The 19,015-nt window shown below is 45.8% G+C and overlaps 1 protein-coding gene across 7 annotated transcripts in view; it reads right to left on the bottom strand.

Moving 5' to 3' along the window:
- The window catches only part of KIF17 (kinesin family member 17), a 542,173-nt gene that overhangs the window by 430,534 nt on the left and 92,624 nt on the right, over positions 1-19,015 (bottom strand). For all 7 annotated transcript variants that reach the window (XM_078642580.1, XM_078642577.1, XM_078642579.1 and 4 more), the window contains exon 2: positions 9,374-9,520. In XM_078642580.1, coding sequence (XP_078498706.1) covers positions 9,374-9,520 — 147 coding nt within the window. The remainder of the gene's footprint in view (positions 1-9,373; positions 9,521-19,015) is intronic.

Genomic DNA, 19,015 nt, shown 5'->3' with positions numbered 1-19,015 from the left:
AGGGAGGAGTTAAGTGTAATGACTAGACTTTCCACAGAGGTTATATCTGTCGATGTGAGGGTACTAAACTTCAACTCTTGACGAATTGTAGCCGCTACCCCTCCCCCAGTTTTTCCTAGAGGCCGATTGGCCTGAAGAATGTGGTAGTGGCTAGGAAGTGCAGCAAGAATGTCTGGGCTGGACTCCTGAGAAAGCCACGTTTCAGTTAGAAAAAGTATGTCTGGTTTGGCGTAATCCAAGGGATGGAATATTTCCAATTGGTATTTCACAAGGGACCTAGTATTTAGATATATCAAGGTTAGGTCGGACGCCCTATGAATGTGATTATCCTTCCTCCATGTAAAGTTTTCAATGGGGGAGGCGAGGTAAGTTCAAGACAGTGGTCCCTTGGATTCATGATCCCCAGGTTAACAAGTCTAGCATGGATTTCAGAGTTAAGTGAATAGTCTTTGGCGCACTGTTGTTTAAGTTTAGGTATGGAATAAGTTAGAATTTGGGCATGGTGGCTAGCGCCTAGCCCAGGACAGTCGCTGAAAGGCGGAGGCGGGCTTGCTTTTTTTGCACCTTTGGCGCGCCATCGGCGTGCCCGCTGCATGCCTCTGCTGCGCTCTCGTGCTGCAATGGGCATTAAATGGCTGGAAACAGCTTAGTGGCCCAGCCCCTGCCCAACATGATTGGCTGCCCTTAATTGGGCTGGAGAATGCGACAGGCGTCAGGCGCCGAGAGGAGCAGGAAGAAAGTGCTAGTGCGCGAATAGCCGTGAGGCAGGCAAGTCAAATTCAGTACAATATTAAACAATGTTTAAAAGCATTAAAAAATGTTTAAAACAAACAAATGATCGGGCAGGAGCGATACCTTCATGCATTCATAACCTCAAATCTTCTGCTAACGTTTGGCACAATCACCCTTTAACATTGGTTGGAACAAGACTTCGGACCCTGCAACGTCTGAATTTGCATCCTTCCTCACAGCCAAGAACTCCAGATCTGTCTCAATTATACACATGATAAAGGTTCCACTATTGACTTTATTATTGTCAAGCAAGACTTTATTGAGATCTCAATTTCCTGATTCCATTCTCAATCTACACACAAATTGCTAATCCTTAGGTTCAAAGAAAAGGAAAGTAAACCGTGGTGAAAGACTATAGAATGCTGGACAAAGAAAACTTGAGTACCTTGATCTCCTCTCTTGACCAACCTTCTGGCATAAATTACACCAGTCTTCTTCAGAAAGTGAACTCCTTTCTCAAAGACATCAGTGAAAATTGCACTCCTCTTTCAAGGAGCAAGCTAAAATCAGTAGAATATTTATCCACATGTTTCAGCCTCAAATGAAGCTCCTTTTGTAAGACTCAAAGAATCTACAGGCTCATAAAAACTCTACTTTCTCGATATTAGCTAAAAATCAAATTCAAAATGTACCAATCTGCTAGTCACTCTGCAAAATAATTCTGTCTAAACTCTCATAGTAATTCAGCGAAAAACCGACCCAAAATATTTGGAAATCATAAAATCACAAATTACCAACTCTTTACCTGCTGGACTTGGTACATCTCATAGCAATGGATTTGCTTACATTTTCCACAACAAAAATACCCAAATAAGATATGAATTGTCTATGTACACATTTATTGCACACGGAACTTAAGCAACCTTCGGGGGGGGGGCTTGGTTTGTACATATGTATTATACGTAAGTGAAATGTATTGGCTACCCTGTGGATAGTTTTTATATTTTTTTGTCAGTCATAATGTGTTGTTGTGATTAATAATTATTGTAATTTGCTGTTTTGTTTTTTGTTTGTGCTTACATGGATTGTTATGACAACCCGAATAAAAGCTTTTTGTTGTTGTTGTTGAATTGTCTAAATCAAACAGATTTCGTAAAATAAGGAAAACGCTAGACTACTTACCTGAAGAGGTCTCTGCACCTCATACTCCAAAGTGATCACAACATGGAATTCATCCTCTTATTTCTCACGAAGACCTTCTCTCTTCTGTCTCTGACACCAAGCACTCGTCATGCTCTGAAAATTCCATTCTGCCTGTTCTTGCCAAAGAACTAACCCAAACATTAATCCAGCATTGACTGGCTCTGTAACTCCTCACTCCAAAAAGGTGTTTTACCACAGTGCCTCAAGGCTGCACTGGCCAAACCACTACTTAAAAATAGAGCTCGAACCTGTCAATGGTTCAGAATTACTGCCCCATTTCCATCCTTCCCTTCACCTCTGAAATCATTAAGAAGTGTATCACCTCATAATTTGAAAACCACATTCAAGATGGTGAACTTGTTGCCGTGTTCAAATCTTGATTCAGGACTGGCCATATTATTAAATCGGCAACACTCACCGTTTTAGATTACATTAATCTATTTTATATTTATGACTTTTAGAATCTCCGGGCTCTCTGTTACATGTGCATTAGCATGTCTTGACTTATATGCATCAGAAAATATTGTTATCTCTTCACTCCGTTTATTTATGTGCTATTCTATCCCACCTATTCATTGTTAATATTAGCTGATGGCAAGGACTGTTGATTCTTTACACAGCAACTACTGTGGTTTGATGTTAACCTATACTTACTTAGCAATTGTCATTTAAGTCCCTTATCATGTTTTTCATAGCCCTTTCTTTACAACTTTTTTTTTTAATAACTTAGTTTTATTGGTTTTCAAGCAGGCAAAGTTACATTAAAGAAGATCCACAATTGCCCCGATAGATCACAGCCAACCCATGCGTTGCCTTAAGCGTCAAGTCCCAGGCTTCTATGGCCGGAGCTAATACTAACGTCCATATGAGAAAAAGGGAAATGACCATTCGAGGGCCGTGAGTTTATATTGTACTCTGATAAGGAATATGTAAATCTATTCCATAGTCTGGCAATTCAGAGTAGGGAATGAACCCGTGGAGATCAAAAAGGTGTCCTGCAGATTTGCAGGTTGAGGCTCGCCATTGTGGAAAAGGAAGTGAGATTCCGTTTAATTGCAACCGAGTCCCATACCCGCATTACAGAACGGGTAACTGGAGAATTATTGAGATATGATGGTCTGTCTGAAGATTCCAGGAATGGTATCTTCCATAGCGAAAGTCGTGCCATCGCTGTCCTGAAAGAGACATCTTTTTTGTGACTCAGGTCTACTCCACTCTACGAGATAGTGGAGTTGGGCTGATTTATAATAGCTCAGGAGATTGGGAATCCCTAAGCCTCCCTCATCATGGTGTCGGTATGCCAGATCTCTACGTAACCTCAGTCTTTTACCAGCCCAGATGAAATGTTGTAGCTCTTTTTGCAGCACGTGGATATATCGCAGGGGGGGCCAACCAGGATTGTCTGAAATATATACAGTATTTTAGGCAATATGGAAATTTTTACTGTTGCAACGCGGCCTAACAGTGATAGGGGGTGCATCCGCCACCGGCGCAGATCTCGCGTTACTTGGGTAGTGAGGTTAGAGTAGTTACGTGCAATTGTTTGGCCAGTGGAAGGAGTTAGAGCAATCCCCAGGTATGGGATTTCGGTTTGGGCTCGCAGGTCTCCAAGCTCTAGAAATGCGCTCTCAGGAGCGTTCTCATTGAGTCCTAAAGGCAGAAGCATAGACTTCCCCACATTTACTTTAAAGCCTGAGACCTTACCAAAGACCGCCAACTCTTGCAAGAAAGCTGGGACAGAGCGTCTGGGCGTGAGAAGAGTCGCTAGGATATAGTCTGCATATAAGCGGACGGTGTGCTGTTCCCCCCAAAGGGGATACCAGAGATGTGGGGGTTGTCCCTAAGCTGTTGCGCTAAGGGGCTCGATGTAAAGCGCAAAAAGCAGGAGTGAAAGAGGACACCCCTGCCGTGTACCGTGCCGGATGTCAAAGGGCTGTGAGCTGATTCCGATAACCCGTATTGTCGCTCTAGGCTGGTCATAGGAGCTCGCAACCCAAGTTCGAAACCGATTCCCTATGCCAAAGTGTGCTAGCGTTTTGTCCAAGAAGTCCCAGTCCACCCGGTCGAAAGCTTTCTCTGCGTCGACTGAAAGCACTAGGGCGTCCAGTCCCATATAATGGGATTTATCTATTAAAGGCATTAGACGCTTGGTGTTGTCGCTGCTTTGCCTGTTAGGAATAAAGCCTGACTGGTCAGGTTCGATAATGCCAAGCAAACGCGGGCCCAGTCTGGCAGCTAGGACCCCTGGGAAGAGCTTCAGATCGAGTTTGAGTAGGGAGATTGGCCGGTATGCTGCACACTGAGTGGATCTTTCCCGGGCTTGGGAATGACGACTATGTCCGCCTCAAGCATACCTGCCTCAAGCATACCTGCTAGAATCGTCCCTGGATCTTGAAAGGAGTTGTACAAGCGTGTTACAACCGGGGCTAAGGATTGACAAAAGGTTTTATAAAAACCGGCTGAGAAGCCATCCGGTCCCGGTGATTTCAGAGGCTTGAGATCGCCCGACCACTTCTTCCACTCCGATGGGGGCATCAAGCGCTGCGGCGCCTTATACGTTGATGGCTGTTGTTGCTGCTTGACTAAGATAGGCCTCGCCTGCGCTGTCAATTGACGGGTCTCTGCTATATAGTGATGCATAAAAGTCTCGGAGGGCTTCTGCAATCTCCTCGTCGCGTTCGACCCGTTCCCCAGTTGAGGTATGGATGCCCGTAATTTTTTAGCTTTCCGTCCGGGCTCCCTGTCTTATCTCCCCCTATATAGTATGAGTGTTTGAGCCGTAAGGCGGCATGCTCTGCCCTATCCAAATCTAGGCTAGCAAGTTGCGCTCTGGCCGCTTTCAGCTGTCGCCACATACGCGGAGCCCCGGTCCCACTGTGTACTCGTTCGAGCTCCGTCACCTTATTCGCCAACTCTTCCCTTTTCTCTCTGCGAGTCCTATTATCCGCTGCAGAGATAGCTAGCAATTCTCCCCTCACTACTGCTTTAAGGGCTCCTCATAGTGCCGTCAAGGGTGTGTCAGTGGAGTCATTGTACGTTAAGTAGTCGGTAATGCATTTCTGCACCTGTTGGCAAATGTCCGGTCACTGTAGCATGGATTCCCGAAGTTGCCACCACCCTTTCGGTCTGCCTAGGGGACGTATGTCAAGAGTCACTGTCACGGCTTCATGATCAGACAAAGCTGCAGGGACAATATCGACAGTTTGGACCAAGGTGTTAAGTTCGGATGACCCTATAAAATGGTCAAGGCGAGCATACGTGTGGTGTACATGGGAATAGAATGAGTATTGCCTACTGTGAGGGTGAGCTGCTCTCCAGATATCTATCAGCCCTCTATTGTGTAGCCAATCTCTCCCTGCACTCGATATCGCCCCGGTTGCGCTGCCTCTGTGGCCTGAATCCATAACTAAGTGAAGATCTCCGCCTATTAAAATCAGCCTGTCATGATAGCGAAGGACTTCCGACAGGGAGTCTGTAAAAAAGGGTTCCTGAACAGAATTGGGAGCCTAGAGGGATTCTATGACGACAGGGGTGTCACCCACCCATAACCTATATGCCAGCAACCTCCCCATTATCTCTGCCACCTTGTCTCCAATCTTGCCGTGAAAGAGTTGTGCTAGGAGTATGGCCACCCCCCCTTTCTTATATGGCGTAGAGGAAAAAAATGTGTGGGAAAATGCGCGGTATTTCATTCTATGCCAGTCCTTAGGTAGCAAATGTGTCTCTTGTAGTAGGCATATCGAGGCCTCCGAGTTCTCTAGGTAGCTCAGAATCGCACACCTCTTGATAGTGTTGTTTAGCCCCTTCACATTAAGGGTTATAACTTGGGTCGTAAGGGTAGACATAGTATATGACTAAGTATGTATCAACTGAATGGCCAGGGTCTTTTGACTAGAAGGAGCTTACTCAAAACGCCTTGCTGTATGACCTCCCTGTTGTGGACCAACCTTGATTTGTATTCTCTTCCAGGCTGCACACCGGTTCCCTCCCTCCCGTGACCCAACAACCCCCACCCTTCCCCCTCACTGCCCTCCCGCCACCCTAACCCCAACGAAACATACCCGTTTACCCAACATTGTCCAATATCTGCAGTCCGGGCTGCAGACAAACGGTAGGAAAAAAGTAGGGTGGTCATGTTGCCCGGACGACCTGGGCTCCCCGCCCGTCGCCTCCCCCCCACAGTTACCTAGGATCTGGTGCGTATTACAGTCCCCATATTGAGATTAAGCAGAGTCTGGCACCATAGTGCCTCGTGCTACTGCTGCAAGGGCCGGAGCTCTTTCGGTGGTCATCGTGGCTCGATCCGGTTTCGCGTCAGACCTAGGCGACCGTCGTCTTCCTGCTTTCTGCCATTCATCCCCCATTGATCGTTGGGAAGGTTTAGGAGAGAAGTCTGGACTGCGCTGTGCAAGGCATGTCTCTTGGAGAGAACGGAGTTGGGGGAGCTTGCCATTCCATTTAAAAATGATGAGAAAGGGATGGCCCCAGGAGTAAGGCACACCATTGGTTTTTAGGAAAGCGGTCACTTCTTTGAAGGCTTTACGTTTCTGGAGGGTACTGGAGGCCATGTCCTGATAGAGAGCAATGGCGTGCCCCTGGTAAGTGATTGGCTGTTTCAATCGAGCTTCTCTCAGAATACGCTCCTTTAGGGAAAAGTCTGGCAGGAAGGCCAAGATGTCAGGCAGGGGAGCTGGGGCCCTCCTCCTCAAACCTACCCTGAGGGCACGGTCATTGCGAATCTCGAAGTCCTGGCCGACACCCAGAATCTCCCTGAAGAGGCCCTGGAGGTATCCGGTTACGTCCGTCCCTTCTGTTTGCAGTGGGACACCTCTCACGCGGACATTGTTCCTTCGGGATCTATTTTCTAGGTCCTCCGCTTGAGCCTGCAAGTCAACCTGTTCATCCTTAAGGCGAAGGACTTCTTGTTGTAGTTGCTCTATTTCCTCTGATTTAGACTGTTCTTCATTCTCTATGACTGCTACACGTTCACCTAGTTCATCCACGTCCCAGCGTATTTCTCGAACCTCCCCTGCCACTTCTTGTTTCAGTGTTTGAAAATCTTCACGGAGGGTATTAAACAGGGTCTCAAGGAATGCCTGGGTGATGGGTACCTCTCCTTCTGCCTGTCCCGTGGGTGGATTAGTTACTGGGGATGTAAGGTGTCCCTTATCTCCAGAAGTTGACCCTTTGGCAAGCACTTCTTTCAAAGTGCGGTCTCCTTTTTTCCTCATGTTGGCCAAGGTGATGAGGACAGCACAGGTTGTACTGGGTGGATGGCGCCCCCTCGTCGTGGCAGCAGCTCCAATCATGGTATCAGCTGGGTGGATTTCTACAGGTTCGCCGTGCGAAGGATGATTCTGTAGCAGGCCAACGCGGGACCCAGCAGAGAGAGGAGTAGTCTTTATATAATCACTCTCCGATGGGCTATGGTAAGGACTTGAGCTAGATAGCGTGGGGGTCGTCGACGAGGGTCCGGCCGTTGAGAAGAGGAGCACAAGTAGGGACTTGTCCAAAAGGGGTCCTGAGATGAACAGCAGAATTCTCAATAACTGTCCCCAAGGCTTGACTGCCCTCTCCTGTGTCAAAGCAGTATGAAAGCAAACTCCGGCCACGCAAACCCCACTGTTGATGCGCCGACGGTTCACCTCCGATCAGCCCCGCACCCGTTCACCTGCTCCAGCGCGCTGCTCCGGGGGCCTTAATGGTGCCCATGAGGGTGTCAGGTGCAGGGGCCTAAAAAGGTGGTCTAGTGGTCTGAAAAGGACAGTCCTGGGGCTCACACCAATTACCCTTGCACTAGCACTATGGGCGTCTTTTGAGGCACGCGGGAGCCGGGGTGCATTGGTGGCAAGCGGGCAACCACTACTGCTCGTTGAAGGGCGTGGAATGCATGAGCCCGTCGCGTGATCAACACCACGTAGGTGGTGCCGCTATTACCCACGCTCCCGCCGGTTGCTGCAAACGTGGGGTGTAGCCTTGGGGCCCAGTATTGAGATAGCTAGGCCGCAGAGCAGCACCCTCGATTTTCGGGTTGCTCAGCTACGCTTCGCTTCAGTCTAGCGCGCCTTGCTCAAAGGGTGGGCTCCTCCTCCTCCCAAGCCCGAGATATGCTCCTTGTGCAGGGGGAGTTGAGAAGTGGCTGTTGCAGAGTCACGATCGGTGGAGCGGCTAAGGACGATCAGGCGGGTGTAGCCTTGGGGCCCAGTGCTGTGATAGCTAGGCTGCAGAGCAGCGCCCTCGATTTTCGGGCTGCTCAGCTCCGCCTCGCTTCAGTCCAGCGTGCCTTGCTCAAAGGCTGGGTTCCTCCTCTCAAGCCCGAGATACGCTCCTTGTGCGGGGGTGATTGAGAAGTGGCTGTTGCAGAGTCACGATCGGTGGAGTGGCTAAGGACGATCAGGCGGGTGCCCTTCGGCAATCACCCCGCAGCATCACCCGGGCACCACCTCCCCGTGTTAGCAGCGCGCAGCTCACCGTTAACTGCAAAGCGCGGCAGTCTCTGAAGTCGGGGGCCGCCTCGGTCTCGCGGTGCCCGTGAAGGATCTCTGCCACGTCCGGAATGCAGAGTTGGGGGGCCCAGGTAGTCCCCTTTTCTACGAGCACCGTGTCATCCTGTGTCTTGCCTGGCTCTCGCCCCACTCACCCCCTGCCTCTTGTACGCCTGCTGGATCTTGGACTGGCGTGGCTAGGCCGGGGAGGAGCGCACTCGATTTTCACGCCTCCGGCTTGTCCTCACTGCTGCCAGGTTTGCGCTGACCGCGGAAGCAGCGCTCACCTCCGTCCGTGCCGGAGCCGCTCAGCACTCATGGCCGGTTCCAAACGGAGGTCTACTGCTGTCTTCGTGCCGCCCTACGACTCTCCAGGCCAGTGGAGCCGCACGTCGCTGCCCTCAGTAGTTCAGCACCAAGGCGCCATGTTACGCGGGATCACCAGATCCCGACAGGTCAGCTGGGGGGTGTCTCGGAGAACTGTTGGCCTGTTAAACCTTTATTTCTGGTTGCCGCCGGATCCCCACTGTCAACGCCTCCACTTTCAGCGCATTGTAGGGGACTGCATGCAGAGAAAAACTAGGAGCGAAGGGCCACGGCGGGAAGCCTCAGAACTCCACGTCTGGTCAGGTCTCCATCTTGGCCACGCCCCCTCTACAACTTTTTTTTAAATGTATGCTCTACTCAATAAATGCCTACACCCCCTTTGTTAATTATGGTTTAATAACTCCAGCCCATGCTTCTTTTACTTCTGTTTCTACAACTCATTGTACAACCCTCTGAAATCTGGATAGGTGGAGTTTGCTCTAAAGCAGACAATATATTACTAAAATAGATAAGAAGACTAGCATATGGTATGTGATGGGAATTGAAAGCAGTACGAGATAGAAACCGGTATAAAACTGCTTCTGAAGACACAGCTGAATAATTTAGTTCTGATAATCCATACTCACCTGAATGCTTTCAAAGATGTGTTCAAAGGCTCGTGGAATGATGCCTCTCTGTGAAGGTGGATCTGGGATCCCCTGCATGCTGAACGACTTCCCACTCCCCGTCTGTCCATAGGCAAAGATGGTGCCGTTGTAGCCCTCAGTGACACCCTGTGATGAAATGTGGAATATCAAAGTGCTAAGTCATTGGTGTACAACGCAGTCGCTAATAATTTCACACAACAATGATCCAGAGAGAGAATGTATTGACGTTCCATCATCTGCCATGGTAATATCGGTAAACATCACATAAGGTAGCTTCAAATAAACGTTAATCCATGAACCCTTAGGCATATCAACTGTTCCTGCACTGAAGTAGTGATTGGATGTGCTAATCCAAGAGGCCACTCCTACCCAGAAACAAATCGTGCCTGATGCCGAACTCAGGAGTGATGCTTCACATAAAAAGATCATTCAGTCACCTTAAATCTCACTCAATACGCTTGCGTCTCACACACTGTAATATAGTTGAATGCACCGTTAATCACAACACACGCCTTTGAAGAAAAGACAAAAAAGGACCAAAAAAGCAGCTGTCTCAACCAAATAGGAATTAGCATAAACAAAATAATCAAGGTATAATTCTGCAACAAGAACAATATTACTGCTGGCCCACAATTGCATGTGTCATGTATTAATAACCATGACAGCCAACTGAACTGCATATTGTCCCCCTTGTCTCATGCCACCAGCCTATCATAAAACTGTTCATCCAAGTAGTTGTATGTCACAGAGGCAGGGCACAGTGCATTCAACAAGCTCTTCAACGATCAAAATCAGGGGCAGTTCCTCCGTTGGAACAGAGGAACGTCGCGCCACTTAAAATGTATTAGCATTTTATATTTCTTCCCCGTCCACAACAGAGCGTCAGGACGGGCGTGGGGCCGCTGCTGAGCATGTCACCCACCAGGGAGGAGGGGGGGGCTGGCTTGGCACTGTGGAAAGTGCGCATGTATTTTTGTCTGGCAGTCTTGAGACAGCCAGCTACGCATGCACACTTTAACAACTCTAACCAAGCTGTCTTAAGACATAGAGTAACCCAAAGCCTCATTAGCGCTGTGAAGTGCCGAGTGAGGCCACTCCCTCCAATCAGGGCGCTGCTCTCATGAAACAACTATTTTAAATTCGAAGATAACTTTTATGTTCAAATTAAGGGCACAGCTATGGGTTGTCCCTATGCGCCGGAGATGGCGGTGCTCTATATGGCGCAATATGAGAAAAGGTTTATCCAACACAATAATCCCTATAAGACGCAGATCCTACATTGGTTGAGGTACATTGACGATATCTGGCTCTTGTGGCAGGGGAGCCAGATTGAGCTCAATGAATTCTATGACTGGCTCAACACCAGACATAGTGACATAAAGTTTTGCATCCAGTCCAGCAAAATAAAAATGACCTTCTTAGACGTGGAAGTGAGTGTACATGACCAGAAACTCAAAACATCATTGTTTAGAAAGGACACTGATAAAAACACTACTTTACATTTCAGGAGTTCGCACCCAAAGAGTTTAAGAGAAAATGTCCCATATGGACAGCTTCTCCGTATTCGGAGAAATTGCACTGAACTGACTGACTTCGAAAGTCATGCCTCGGTCTTTTGTGAAGCAATGATCAAAAGGGGTTATCCGAAGAAATTGTTGAACCACTCGAAAAAGCGGGCCAGATTTACGCCCAGAGAAACATTGTTGCAAGTCAAAGAAAAATCAGAACTTGAAAAATTGGTATGTGTAACCACTTTTGGCCCCCAAACGAATCAATTTAAGAAGATCGTGCTGAGAAATTGGCACCTATTGGAGAACCTAGAGGTCCCCCTAAAAAAACCAATATTCGCCATGAAGAAAAACACCAGCATTGGACAGCAAATAGTGAGAGCAGATGTCTCTATTCCAAAACAAAAAAGTGATTTGCTTTCCCAATGGAATCTAAAACCCATACAAGGCCATCGCAAATGTGGGAATTGCGTGGCTTGCAGTAACACGATTGAAGGTATAGAATTTGCCCATAATGGAATAAGGTGGAAACATGAGCAATTTACTAATTGCAGAACCAAAAACGTGGTTTATGCCATCCGCTGCCCCTGCAGGCGAATATACATAGGCAAGACTAATCAGCAAGTAAATGCGAGAATCACACAGCATAGATCACGCATAAAAAATAAGGTGTCCACTGCACCCATGGTGGAACACTTTATGGAGGAAAAACATGGAGAAAACGATTTTCAGTGGACTGTGTTGTCAGTCATAAACGCTCTGAGTTCTTCTGAGATTGAAACCACATTATTACGTTGGGAGGCCTATCTAATAATGAAATTTAACAGCGCACTTAGTGGATTGAATAGCATGAGTGAAATTAACAGGTTTTGAATGCTCATATCCAAAGAAAACACATCAGAGATAAAGCGGAGGGACTACACATCCCACAATCCTTAGGGAAGATACTAGGTCACATGATTGATCACATGACAGTATAGAAACACCAATTGAGCAAACAATGGGTGAAGGAGAAATGGCGTTTGGTAGGAGAGACTGATTATCAGGAAAATGAGCGCATAATTGCGGTGAGTTTTTCAAACATAACACACACAATTATGAAATGAGCAATGGAACCTTTTACTCAAAATATCGTGCTTATTTTATTGCAGACAGCAATTGAAGCACAATCTATCTGCACAGCAGGGTGTATTTATGCGACCCCCAGCGACACTATGAGGCACTAAAGACTCATTCAGGTACCATTACGTCTTACTCCCATTTTGTGGCACATTCACAACAATGACTAAGGAATGGGCATGTAACCTGAAAACCTAAATGTTTTGAATTTCAGAAATTCTCAAGAAAGTCCCCAATTTTTTGACCTACATCGTGATTTCACGAAGGTTCAGGAGCATTAACTGACTCCCACCCTCTGTAGGTATGTACTCCTCCCTTGTATGCATGACAAGTACCAGTCCCCAAAAATAAAGCGAGACACTGAGAATGTTTTAAATATGTCCTCCTGCAGGTTCTTGTTGGATGGCCACAACGCTCCTAAAAATCTATGAGATACATTGAAAGACGAAACCACTCATTCAGGTACCCCTACTGACATCACGGTAGACAGTGCATTATTCACAAATAGAGATAGGTTCATTTCTAATGTTGTCAAAACATTTCATTTTTTAGATCAGAACAATAAAGCCCTGATGAGAGTTTGGCGATTCATTGTCCGGACTCGAAACGCGTCGGCACAAGCCTAGTAGTAAAACAAGGCGCACAGATTTATGCTTGTTTCAAATAGACAAACTGGTCTTTTCATTTTGTTTTAAAAAAACTTTGTTCACAATGTATTAATGTTATAAAAGCGCTATATGCACGATTGGAATCATCATCTTGCATATTTGTTTTGACAAGTATCAACACTTTTTTTGCCACTGTATATAAGTCACATATTGTTTAACAAAAATATTTTCACTGTATAAAGTCACTTGTTTTGTATGGACACAATTTATTATTTGTGGTATGTGAGTGGAAGGTGAAAAGGCAACTCTCTCTTTTTCCACATGCATATATGTTTTAAAAAAATGAAAAGCATGAATGGAATGACAAATAAATGTCTATGATAAACAGAAGAAACGTGTTTACCATTGTTGCTTCAGTAACTGCAAAACTTTGAAAGTACATGAAGGGTAGGCAAATCTTTTTTGTTTCAATTTCAATTGGCCCAGCTAACCCTTCTGTCCCATGGGCTCAACTCCCCCCTTGTTTCTAGCTCTCATGAGAGCAGCGCACTAATGGTCAAAGGAGTTTCTGCTGCCAGTCCCGGTGGAGAAAATACTGGTGGAGGACGTTGTGACGCTTTCAGTAACTTTTATTTTTTTTAATTATATTTTGCCAGCGCACCAACCCCCCAGTAGAGGCCAGCCGCCACTGAAGTCATTCATTTAGAAAAGTGCAGAGTATTGGCAGCTTTATAATCTTTAGGCATAAATAAATAATGTTCAGACATTTGCAGCTATGTTGTAACTGCTGCTGGAAGCGTCCAAGTGTACATCATAAGGGATAGCTCTGATTCCTCACATTACTAGTTCAATCATCTGCATATCCTGAGGGATAGGTCTGGTCTGCTGCCTAAAGTTCCTGGGTTAATAGCTACACCTTACAGGACAGCTCTGCTACGAGATACTCATTTGTAACCAAAATGTAACCAGAGTAATAGCTGCTATCCGAGCTCTAAATCTGGGGGACAGCTCAACTGTTTAAGAGGTACACATTTAACATCGGTGCAGCATAGGTGAATGCACTACTTCCTGTCTGAAGTGCTGACCTGTAAGCTCTGTTCTCTAATTTACTGACCCATATATCAGTGCAACGTACGGGGTAGCTCTGCTGACAGAAGCACGGATGCCTTGAAGTGCACTCCTGGGACATTCAGTTAATCTGAGGGACGGCTCTACTGGGTGAGGTGCCTACCTCTGACTGGTATCTGAGGGACAGCTCTGAGATATATGTATGTACCCTGAATATCTTTGTTATCTGGGTTACTGAATGAGATATCTATGCAACTCAGGCATTACTCTGGGGTCTGAGTGGAATGTTTCTAAAATCTGGGTAATTTGGGAGACAGCTTTTAAAATGTGAGCTGCACGTCTGTAACCTGGATGTACCCCAAGGATAAATTCAGCGGTCTGAGCTGTACACCATCTGGGTAATCTGATTGTTAGTTCTGCTTATAAGGCATTGATCGCCCTCTATAACCTGCACTACCCTAGTTACAGCTCTCCCATCTGTTACAGTTCAGTGAATTGACGGATAACAGCTTTATGAGGTGACTGCCTCTTATCCAGGGGCGGCTCCTCTGTTTGAGCGGAAGAGAGTCCCCTCACTTAAAATCCCTCCAAACCTCTGAAAAATAAAATGGTAATTTATGACCATTTTATTTTTCTTCCCCGTCCTGAACAGAGCAACAGGACGGGGGCGGGACACTGGCGAATGACAGCAGAATGCCATGCAGCACGGAGGAGGGTGGGCTGGTATGGCACTGTTTAAAGTGTGCCACGAAATTTTTACACTATCTAAAAGATTAACTGTGTATGTTAAAGGTACCACCGCTCAATCAACTGGAGGCATACCGTGGTGAAACAATATTCCCATCAGTTTACCAACCTGCACCGCCCTACATCATTTGGGATCCTTCGCCATGAAGGAAAGTGGTTTTACCCACAGTAGATCAGGCAGGTTGTAGCCAAGTCCTATCTAGTGTCTCACAGATCAGTAGGGTGTATAGCTGGCATCAAGAGGTAAACTGGATAACAGTGCAAAATGTGAAAAAATAATGAGTGCTAAGTGTCAATATGTTAAAATCGGGTAGTGGGAAGGGAAGAGCAATTTTATTAGTTCCTACCCACTCCCAGAGATTAAAAAACAGTACATAGTAGTATTAACAAATAACTACCAGAGTTGGTTTGTGGTCGACATGTTTCTGCATTAAATAAGGAGCCAATTGGTGTCCTATTGCTTCATCAGGACCAAGATTTTTGCTACTGTATTGAGTGAATGGTGATTAAAAAAATTGAAAACAATATCACCTGAGATTCGCCTGTTGTGATGATTCAGGATCACCCAATGTCAATGAACGAATATACAAAAAAGAGAGAATACACACATAATATTTTAGACAGTGAACATACAAATGCCACATATGCATCATTTAACATTTGCCAACTATTTTCTTGGTCAAAAAAGTTTTCTCAGAATAACTTTATGAACACCATATTCCTGTTATGGCACGAGCAGATTATTCCATGCACACAGACCCTAGCTTGGTTCTTTTTCAACACCAATACCTTGGCCCATCCTAGACGGATGTCCGGAGTACCGACGGACAGGTAAGCGCCGTCTCCGTATCCTTGTACTTTAGGGAGGTATCGTGAATTAAACTGGACTCGATGGGAGTCTCCTTTCTCTCGCCGTGTCTCGCTATTAACATCTTTAATGGTTTGGTATTTTGACCGTATGGCCTGGCATGAAACACGGAAACAGCCTCGTCCGAGGTTTGATAAAATTGCGAGGGGAAAGAGAAAAGAAAATACAAAAAAAGAAAAAAAAGATAGCGTAACACCTACAGGCCCTATTGCCCGCATCTTAGCGTCTCACCAACACGCTCGGTCATCTGAAGTTCAAACCGAGTATATTGTATAGAATCGGCTTCTATTGACAAATGGCTGCTCTTGTGTAACCCTATGCATATCGATGGGACACATGAGCAGTTTTGAGTTAAGTGTAACGATGCAACACTTTTAGAACCCATCAGTAATTCTTCTAGTTGAGTTATAACGTATGTATATAAAGCAGCGCCTAGTCCTTCCCCTATGTTTACTCCCCTTTCTTCCCTTCTAATAGAGCGGTGCCCCGTTTTACCTGAGCTGTAGCCGGGTGAGGTGGAGTATACATTCCCTAACAATTAGGTGAGTGGTAATTACAAACAATTTGCTCGTGCCATAACAGGAATATGGTGTTCATAAAGTTATTCTGAGAAAACATTTTTGATCAAGAAAATAGTTGGCAAATGTTAAATGATGCATATGTGGCATTTGTATGTTCACTGTCTAAAATATTATGTGTGTATTCTCTCTTTTTTGTATATTCGTTCATTGACATTGGGTGATCCTGAATCATCACAACAGGCGAATCTCAGGTGATATTGTTTTACATTTTTTTAATCACCATTCACTCGATACAGTAGCAAAAATCTTGGTCCTGATGAAGTAATAGGAGACCAATTGGCTCCTTATTTAATGCAGAAACATGTCGACCACAAACCAACTCTGGTAGTTATTTGTTAATACTACTATGTACTGTTTTTTAATCTCTGGGAGTGGGTAGGAACTAATAAAATTGCTCTTCCATTCCCACTACCCGATTTTAACATATTGACACTTAGCACTCATTATTTTTTCACATTTTGCACTGTTATTCAGTTTACCTCTTGATGCCAGCTATACACCCTACTGATCTGTGAGACACTAGATAGGACTTGGCTACAACCTGCTTAATCTACTGTGGGTAAAACCACTTTCCTTCATGGCGAAGGATCCCAAATGATGTAGGGCGGTACAGGTTGGTAAACTGATGGGAATATTGTTTCACCACAGTATGCCTCCAGTTGATTGAGCGGTGGTACCTTTAACATACACAGTTAATCTTTTAGATAGTGTAAAAATTTCTTGACCCATTGCTGTCTTCATTGTTGGTATTCATAGTATTAAGGGATGACAGCAAGGCTGGGTCGGTAAATAATTCCCTTAGACCCTTCCTTTTCTTTTATTTCACTGTTTAAAGTGTGCAAGCATTTTTGGCTGGCCTTCTCAAGACGTGCGCACTTTACACAGCTCTAACACAGTCTAATGACATCGCTGTAGAGCGCTGACTGAGGCCGCTCCCTCCAATTAAGGCATTGCTCTCATGTTCAATGAACAAATTCTTACTTGCTCGTTGACATTGTTCCCACTATCATGGTACCTCCATTTGTAGTGGCGCATCTTTAATGCACACTGTGACCCCCCCCCCCCCGCTGTTGCCCGTGTACACCTGCTTATTGTATTACCCTCCTGGGCACAACTGTCCCACATTCTGCGACCATTACAGTCTTTTTTTTTCTCTATCTCTACCAGATGTTGATATTGCAGTTATGTTCTTCCTCCCATCATATTGTAAAGCGCTCTGACGCCAAAAGTAGCTGGGGTATGCCCTTGGAGAACGGATTTTCAGCCCTATCAGGCTTAAACGAGTGTGATTGACTGCATGAGAGGGAGAGTGACTTGATGGATTGCACAGCCAACATTCAATCTGGAGAGGCTGTCATTGTAGAGAGGAGAGTACCTAAATTCATCTCTCTACCTGCCATCAAATTAGTAGAAGGGAGTAAACACTCTCGGGGCAAGGTGGAGCATGGTCCAGTCAGGTACTTAGCCTCTGCTGCCAGCTGTCCCAATGACCGTAGGGCGTGTAGCCCTCCACTTAATCTACAATATCCTCTTTGTAGTCAAAATTTGTTGTTACCAGAAGAGATGGTTGGCTTAGCTAAAGAGGGCCTCCAACTCCTATCATGGAACCTGGCGGGAATTTCGAGCAAACTAGAGTCCCCAGAATGGGGGGAGTTCATTCAGCTCCATGATATAATCATGTTACAGGAAACCTGGGCGGTGCTCCCTGTCCATCGGCAAGGGTTTCTAAACTTTTTTATTCCTGCAAAAAAGAACCCCAAGGGGCGTCCATCAGGGGGGTTAATTATATGGGTACGGCAATCTCTACAATGCACCACAAGAGTAAGGCCCGTGAATAATTGCGACATACTATCAGTTGTGATTACTTGGGGGGATGGTTCCGAGATGGCCCTTTTTAACATTTATGCCAGGGGAGTTCCTGGGGGTAGAGGTTCAGATGTGGTAACAGCACTAGATAACAACATGGAAGTCCTGCCACAGCACATTACAATCATGGTGGGGGGTGATGTGAATACCACATTTGAACCCTTGGGTCCTGAAGATAGTGAACTTTCCCAAGAAGAGGATGCCAAATGGGGAATACCGCAGCTAGACTTACCCCCGATAAAGAAATGGTCTGAGGCAGCCGTTCAATTGAAGAGCATGTGCTTAGCCAGGGGGTTGAGGGCTGCAAATGGACGCACCCTTTCAGACCTACATGGTGCTCCCACTTTTGACAACCTCAGGGCAAGTAGTAGGATTGATTACATCCTTGTAGATGTCAGAGTCTGGCACAGGGTTAGGGACATGAGGGTCACCCCTAGAGTGGAGAGTGACCATAACCCGTTGTGTCTGCTCTTCCAATTAAATCATGGGGTAACAGTGCCAGGCTTGGGTATGGGCCTTCTGCCCCTGGATTTAATCTCCACTAACAATCTACGCCATATAAAGTGGGCTGCACTGTTAGATAGGCCTGAAAAACTGCAAGATTTAAAAGTGGTGGTGGCAAATGAAGGGAGTAGTTTGCAGGATCGATACAACGATACTGATTTTTATAAACTAATTGAAGAGGCACATCCCAAATTCTTTCTAAAGATACAGGGGTTCTTTTTAAAGGAAGTCAAGCAGAAAAAGGGCGTGTATCCTTTGAAAATGGCAGGATGGTATGATCAAGCCTGCAGAAGGGCGAGACAGAATCTAAGCGTGGTATTAAGAAGTAAAAATAGAGAAGAAGTCCTGAAGGCTAGGGATGAGTACAGAAAAGCCCAGATTAGGGCAAAACGATCGTGGGATGAATGCCAGTGGCAGGAACTAAAGAATGCTTGTGCAGCTAAACAACAAAAAGAATTTTGGGCAATTATAAAATGGGATAGGGGTGGAATAGCTGAATGTCCAAAAAATCATGTGGCAAAAGAATGTTGGGTTGACTTCTTTAAGCCGCAATACTCCTGTACAAAGCCCCTTGAGTGTCAACCTACCCCGCCCATAGTATTCTACAAAGAGGAAGTATTTACAAAAAATGATGTAAGTGTAGCACTGGACGGGGTGACAAGAGGGAGGGCACCGGGCATTGATGGTATACCGGCAGATGTATTTTTATCGGACCGGGATAATTGGTGCCTGTACTTTGCCTGGCTCTCGAA

Source organism: Lissotriton helveticus, chromosome 5_1 (assembly GCF_964261635.1).
Source record: "Lissotriton helveticus chromosome 5_1, aLisHel1.1, whole genome shotgun sequence".
Classification (NCBI taxonomy): domain Eukaryota; kingdom Metazoa; phylum Chordata; class Amphibia; order Caudata; family Salamandridae; genus Lissotriton; species Lissotriton helveticus.
Note: the sequence above shows the minus strand (reverse complement) of the source record. Positions and strands in the feature narration are given on the sequence as shown.